At 48.2% G+C, this 7,365-nt stretch overlaps 1 protein-coding gene across 1 annotated transcript; it reads left to right on the top strand.

Moving 5' to 3' along the window:
* The first annotated feature begins 1,428 nt into the window (after window positions 1-1,428).
* LOC130567287 (uncharacterized) lies at window positions 1,429-5,585 on the top strand. Its single transcript, XM_057355283.1, has 2 exons — window positions 1,429-2,085; window positions 5,374-5,585. Exons 1-2 carry the CDS (start codon window positions 1,455-1,457, stop codon window positions 5,469-5,471), a joined length of 729 nt encoding a protein of 242 aa, XP_057211266.1. The 5' UTR covers window positions 1,429-1,454; the 3' UTR covers window positions 5,472-5,585.
* The last annotated feature ends 1,780 nt before the right edge of the window (window positions 5,586-7,365 follow it).

The following is a 7,365-nucleotide window of genomic DNA, read 5'->3' as shown; positions in this document are numbered from 1 at the left end:
ATGACTTCAAATGATTTCCTGTGACTTATCGATCTGTTTTCTGTCCAGGCGCAGTGTGAGGTGTGAGCGTGTGCTTCTTTCCTGTGCTGGTCTGCAGTCTGACACTGTGCAGTGGATATATGTACTGTATTAGGAGAACATTACACAAGTTTACCTTGAGTCGCGCTGGATGAAAGCACCTGGCAAATGAATAAAGGTGAAAGCCAAATGTTTATACACCTACTCGTTCCATTTTAAAACAATAAAACCAGCTTATTAAAACTATGAAATTTAGCACATACGTATTAAAGTATGAGATTTATGCGGTAACCAAATAGTCACAAATTAAAACTCTCTTCCATTTTGGGTAAATCCACTTTCTCTAGACATGCCTATTTTCATAAGGTATCCAAATGTTTTCAAAAAATGTTGTGATGTAGTTCCTAGACAGTAAGAATATCGATACATAACATTTGTGACTCAAAAAATACAATATATGTATAGAGTAAAGCAATTGCCAACATATTCCAACAAGGGACCAACATACGTACAATTTTAATTTTGTGCTTTTACTGCTTTAAGCAGCTCTCTCTTATAGAGTGTTGCTTCCTTTTTATTCATATTTTGTATTTTTTATTTTCATGTTGTATTTTTATTTATATACAGTACGGTTCAATTAAACTTGAAAAATGTTGTTGTGGCAAGGGGGGCGTGGTTCAGCGCAGTCTGCACCGAGAGGGAGAGGCGGGAGAAGAACGGTGAGTAAGCAGATCAAGCGCATATTAAAAACACCTGCTTCTCATTGTAGTAATTGGCGAGGAGACGGTTAAAAGCTGGACAACAAAAGACAGGAGGCAGAGAGAGACCGGCTGGGAACCAAGGAAGTGTCCGAGAGGAAGCCGCTGAGACGTTGCATCCAGGACTGGAATATTGCGAGTGCTTACTGAAGAAGTTTACAGTGTTTTTGTTACGGTGCAGCAGCACCATTAAGATTTGTTGTTAATAAAGTCTGACCTCGGTTTCCCAGCCACGCCGACCCCGACTCCTTTCTTCCGGTATTATTGAACCTCGTTACACTGGTGCCGAAACCCGGGAGGAAGGAGCCAGCCGCCGCTGACATGCAGTCCACGCCAGCTACGCCATTTGCGGACGTGATCAACTCCCTCGCTGGTCTTCACCAAGAGCATCATCAGGCACTGTTGGGCCTCAGAGAGGACCAAGAGAGACGTTTGCAGGCTCTCGTCCAGACCCAACAGGAAGACCACGAGGTGTTCCGGAGCTGGTTGAGCCAGGGGAGAGACACGGGATTACCATAGGCCGCACCCCCAGCTTTCCAGATCCCGCTGCACAAGATGGGAGTCCAGGATGATCTGGAAGCATTCCTGGAATTGTTCGAGAGGTCCGCGGAGCTATCCGGGTGGCAGCCGGACGTCCGGTCAGCGAGACTGATTCCCCTGCTGACGGGGGAAGTCCAGATGGCGGCACAACAGCTACCATTCCAGAACCTGCTCCAGTACGCGGACCTCAAGAAGGCAATCCTGGAACTGGTTGGCCTGAGTCCGGAGCAGCACCGGCAGCGATTCCGCTCCCTGGAGCTCGGGGAGTGCGGCCACCCCTTCTCTTTTTCTCATCAGCTCCGGGATGCTTGCCGCAGATGGCTGATGGCCGATGGTAGCTACTTCAACACCATCTTGGATAAGGTAACACTGGAACAGTTCGTCGGGCAGTTACCTAGGGAGACCGCCCAATGGGTCCAGTGTCACCGACCGACGTCGCTGTACCCCTACCATCTTTTTCTCTCTCTCTACCCTCTATGTCCACCCCCTCTCCCCCCAAACCTATCCCTTTTCCTAGGACCTGGGGGGAGTTTTTTGCCGCGGCCAGCCCCGAGGACCCGGACGTCGCCGGGGATGGGGTCGTTAGGAGCCGTGAGGACCCCGGGGAGATCCGCCAGCCAGTATTGCACTGGGCCCAATGCCTCTCCTGTACCTCCGCCCTCTCCTCGCCAATTCGTTGGTCTGCTTCCTGCCGCTAGGGCGGCGGGGACTCCGGGTTCCCGACAACCCACAGGCTGCCCTCGGTCAAGACGGGCTGTATCAGATACCTGTGAGTATGGGGGGGGGGGTACGTATCAGGCTTTGGTGGATTCAGGATGTAACCAAACCTCAATTCATCAAAGCCTGATTCAAATTGTGGCATTGGATACGGGCCGCATGGTTAAGGTAAGGTGTGTGCATGGGGATGTGGTGAACTACCCTTTAATGCCGCTGACCATAAAATTTCGGGGCCAAAACTATAGTGTAGAGGTGGCTGTTAACAAGCACCTCCGACATCCTCTAATCTTAGGGACGAATTGGCCAATGTTTTCGGTATTATTGGGGCACTTGTGTGCAGATGTCTCTTGGCGGAACCAAGGGCAGCGGAGGGGCGCGGTTGTGCAGGTAGGAGAGGGTGAGCCGGGACCTCTGATGTCGGATTCAGAGGAACAGAGCGCTGTGGAGAAAAGAAATTTCTCCCAGTGCGATGATTTTCCTCTGGAGCAGTCTCTGGATGACTCGCTCAAACACGCGTTTGATCAGGTCCGTACAATCGACGGCCAAACCCTCCACCCTGCACAACCGCTATCCTATCCTTACTTTGCCATTATTAAGGACTGGTTGTATCGAGTGACCCAAGACACTCAGTCCAAAGAGGATACGACACAGTTAGTCATTCCAAAGAGCCGTCGGGAAATGCTTTTCCAGGCGGCTCATTGTAATCCGATGGCCGGACACTTGGGGCAAGCTGCAACCTTAAATCGCCTAACGACCCGTTTTTTTTTGTCCGGGCATTCATGAGAACGTGCGCAGGTGGTGCGCGTCTTGTCCTGAATGTCAGTTGGTAAACCCACCGGCCACACCAAAAGCACCATTGTGCCCACTTCCCCTTATGCAGGTCCCCTTCGAGCGAATTGGTATGGACCTGATCGGGCCGTTAGAGCTATCTGCACGAGGGCATCGATTTGCGTTAGTCATCGTGGACTACGCAACCCGATACCCGGAAGCAGTGGCGCTACGCAATATCTCTGCTAAAAGTGTTGCGGACGCCCTGTTTCGATTAATTTCTCGCGTGGGAATCCCAAAGGAGGTTCTCACGGACCAAGGCATGGCGTTCATGTCACGGACCCTTCGCGAACTGTATGGGTTACTGGGGATTAAGACGATCCATACCAGCGTCTACCACCCACAAACAGATGGGCTGGTTGAACGTTTTAATCGTACATTTAAAACAATGATCCGGAAGTTCGTTCACGAAGACGCCAAAAATTGGGATAGGTGGCTGGAACCTCTGTTATTCGTGGTCCGCGAGGTCCCCCAAGCCTCCACGGGGTTTTCCCCCTTTGAGCTCCTCTATGGCCGTCAGCCCGCACGGGGTTTTAGACGTCTTAAGAGAAGCTTGGGAGGATGGACCTTCCTCGAGCAAAAATCAAATTCAGTATGTCCTGGACCTGAGAACAAAACTCCATACACTGGGGCGGCTCTCAATGGAGAATTTGTTACAGGCACAAGACAGACAAAGCCGACAGTATAACAGGTGCACCGGGAGAGAAGGTGCTTGTATTACTCCCAACGTCCAGTTCTAAATTACTCGCCAAGTGGCAAGGGCCCTTCAAGGTCACATGGTGAATTGGGGATCTCAATTATGAGGTAGTTCGGTCGGACAGGAGTGGGGCACATCAGGTTTACCATCTCAACCTCCTCAAAAAAATGGAGTGAGGCAAACACAGTGATGCTGGCGACGACAGTGAGCAGAGTGGATGATCTCGGACCAGAAGCGAACACCAAAATGCAATCACTCGCTCTGGCCCAGGGGGTTCATCTCTTGTCCTCCCAGATCACTGATGTTGCTAAGTTGCAAGCAGAATTTGCTGATGTGTTCTCGCCCCTGCCCGGCCGCACCAATCTCACAGAGCACCACATTGAGACCAAGCCGGGTGCGGTTGTGCGCAGTCAACCGTATAGGTTACCTGAACATAAGAAAATGGTGGTTCAGAAGGAATTAGAAGCTATGCTGGACATGGGAGTAACAGAAGAGTCCAGCAGTGATTGGACAAGCCCGATAGTCTTGGTTCCTAAAACCTACGGCTCAGTGCGATTCTGCGTGGACTACAGAAAGGTGAATGCTGTGTCGAAATTCGACGCATATCCAATGCCACCAATTGACGAGTTACTTGATCGACTAGGTGCAGCTCGTTTTTATTCGACATTGGATTTAACGAAAGGATACTGGCAGATCCCCTTATCTCCCTTATCCAAAGAAAAAACAGCCTTTACCACGCCGTTCGGTTTACACCAATTTGTCACTTCCGTTCGGCTTATTCGGAGCCCTGGCTACCTTTCAGCGTCTCATGGACCGCCTACTCCGGCCTCACGCTGCATATGCCGCAGTGTACTTAGATGATATCATCATATATAGTAACGACTGGCAGCGGCATATGCAGCATTTGAGGGTGGTTCTGAGTTCGCTGAGAGGGGCCGGGCTGACGGCTAACCCGAAGAAATGTGCGGTTGGGTGTGTAGAGGTAAGGTATCTGGGCTTCCACTTGGGTCATGGGGAGGTGCGTCCCCAAATTGATAAGACGGCCGTGATTGCGACCTCACCGAGGCCCAAGACCAAAAAGGAGGTGAGGCAGTTCCTGGGGCTGGCGGGATACTACAGAAGGTTTGTACCTAATTATTCGGACCACACCAGCCGCTGACTGACCTCACTAAAAAGGGGGTGCCAGATACCGTCCAATGGACGGAGCAGTGCCAGCAGGTGTTCACCCAGGTGAAGGCTGCTCTGTGTGGCGGGCCGTTATTGCACTCTCCCGACTTTTCTCTTCCCTTTCTGTTGCAGACCGATGCGTCGGACAGGGGCGTGGGGGTGGTCCTGTCCCAGAAGATAGAGGGTGAGTAGCGGCCGGTGCTGTACATCAGTCGGAAGCTCTCCAGGAGAGAGACGAGGTACAGCACCATTGAGAAGGATTGTTTGGTGATCCGGTGGGCCGTCATCACCCTCCACTATTATCTCCTGGGACGCGAATTCACGCTCTGTTTGGACCACGCGCCCCTGCAGTGGCTCCACCGCATGAAGGATACCAACGCGCGGATCACCCGTTGGTATCTCGCGTTACAACCCTTCAAGTTCCAGGTGATCCACAGGCCGGGGACGCAGATGGCGGCGGCCGACTTTCTCTCCAGGAGGGGGGGGAGGAGGCTGCAGGCCGGATGGTTCCCCGGCCTGAGTCGGGTGGTGGGGGCATGTGGCAAGGGGGCGTGGTTCAGCGCAGTCTGCACCGAGAGGGAGAGGCGGGAGAAGAACGGTGAGTAAGCAGATCAAGCTCATATTAAAAACACCTGTTTCTCATTGTAGTAATTGGCGAGGAGACGGTTAAAAGCCGGACAACAAAAGACTGGAGGCAGAGAGAGACCGGCTGGGAACCGAGGAAGTGTCCGAGAGGAAGCCGCTGAGACGTTGCTTCCAGGACTGGAATATTGCGAGTGCTTACTGAAGAAGTGTACAGCGTTTTTGTTACAGTGCAGCAGCACCATTAAGATTTGTTGTTAATAAAGTCTGACCTCGGTTTCCCAGCCACACCGACCCCGACTCCTTTCTTCCGGTATTATTGAACCTATTTACAGTTGTAAATTCTTTGACCAAAAAATAAATGTTATTGAAAATTGTTCATGTTCTTTGAATTTTAGTTTCATTGTTTACATTTTGTTCAGAATATTGTGATACAATCGTAATTGTGAACCCAGTATTTTATATTGTTTAGTGTAGTAGTTCCAAAGTATTCACTTTTTGCACTTATCATATCATATATCATGTCATATCATATCATGTCATATATCATATCATATCATATATGATGTCATGTTTCATGTCTTCTGTTATGTGTTGTGTTGTGTTATGTTGTGTTACGTTACGTTGTTTTATGTTATATGTTATGTGTTATGTTTTGTTTTTGTTCAATTCAATCAAGTGTCCACAGGTTTTGGTATACATTGCTTTATTCTCGTTTAAACCCTGGGTTACTGAAGTATAGTTTTACACGTTATTTCATTTTATTCATAAAGCAGTCTGGGGCAAATGCTAAACAAAAAACAAGTTAATCTTTAAAGAACATGTTAGTGTCCCATGCCCAGTTCAAATACAGCTATATAGTATCACCATAGTGGTGTGTTGGCGAGGATGCCAGCGGGGGGAAATCTCTGCTTGCCCCCTCTGTGTGATGGATGGGGTTTGCCCTGCTCCATCTGGGCATGGATGGGCCACATCCATCATGTCCCCAACGGAGAGGGAGAATATGAGTCTGAGCTCCGGAACACACGACTCAACAATATGGCATCTTTACCCTCTCACCCTACCAATATACAATATTTCCCATGTTTCCCAATTAACTCAATAACAACCAACTGCTGTTTACAAAGGGTCAATCCTGTGACATTGTAGCTATAAAGTCATTAGGTATTTACCCTAGTGTCTCTATTTAACCGAGTGACCCGCAATGTGCTACACAGTCAACTCCGACCCTGCGACATTGTAACACGTGGAGTTGTGTAGCTCTTAAAGAGACGGTTCCCCCAAAAATAAGAATGGTCTTCATTTTAATTACCTTCATGTTGTTTAAAACCTGTATATGACTCTTTCTTCTGTGGAACACATGAGAAGATATTTTGAGAAATGTCTCAGTAGTTCTGTGTCCATGCAATGGAAGTCAATGCAGAAGAAAGAAAGTCATACAGGTTTGGAATGAAATGATAAGTACAGGATGGGTAAATGATGAAATAATTATTACATTTGGGTGAACTACTAAAATACAAAAGTATAGCAGTTATTTTTATTTTTGCAGCCATTAAGCATTTCTTTAAAATATTTTTGTTTCTCTTTTCTTCCACATATAAAAAGAAATCCATAAGGGTCTGAAATGTGAATAAACAGTCAAAGAATGTACATTTCTGCGTGCGCTGTCCCTTTAAGAAACAAAGCACAGCGTTTCCAGGAACATCCCACATCCTGAGCATGTAATGTGTTTGTGTGCGTGCAGAAATAAGCACGGCATAATTGTGAAGACACTGAAAGCTCTAATAGCTCGGGCTTCATAAGGACTAATAACCAAACACACATTGACTATATTAGCGACATTCATTTAGGAACCGGACTAACAAGCACTCGCAACACTGTGCTAATGAATCTCTCCTCCGGTCTGAAGGCTCTTTATGTTTAAATGCACGGAGGAAAAAATTTTTTTTGCTGTCAAGTCCTTCTGCCTAATTTTCCATTGTAGAGATCGCTTTTAAAAGCTTACAGACACAAACAGGAGGCCTGAAGAAAATAATTTTCCAATTAACAATGCCAGTT

Source organism: Triplophysa rosa, linkage group LG16, assembly GCF_024868665.1.
Source record: "Triplophysa rosa linkage group LG16, Trosa_1v2, whole genome shotgun sequence".
Lineage (NCBI taxonomy): Eukaryota > Metazoa > Chordata > Actinopteri > Cypriniformes > Nemacheilidae > Triplophysa > Triplophysa rosa.
This window is presented reverse-complemented; position numbering and strand designations above follow the sequence as displayed.

What these genes read in the sequence shown, in the direction of transcription:
- LOC130567287 (XM_057355283.1), top strand. Translation starts at nt 1,455, where the DNA reads ATGGCGGCACAACAGCTACCATTCCAGAACCTGCTCCAGTACGCGGAC. An exon ending in ACGGGCTGTATCAGATACCT is followed by an intron (nt 2,086 to 5,373) that starts GTGAGTATGGGG and finishes TTCTCATTGTAG; the next exon opens with TAATTGGCGAGGAGACGGTT.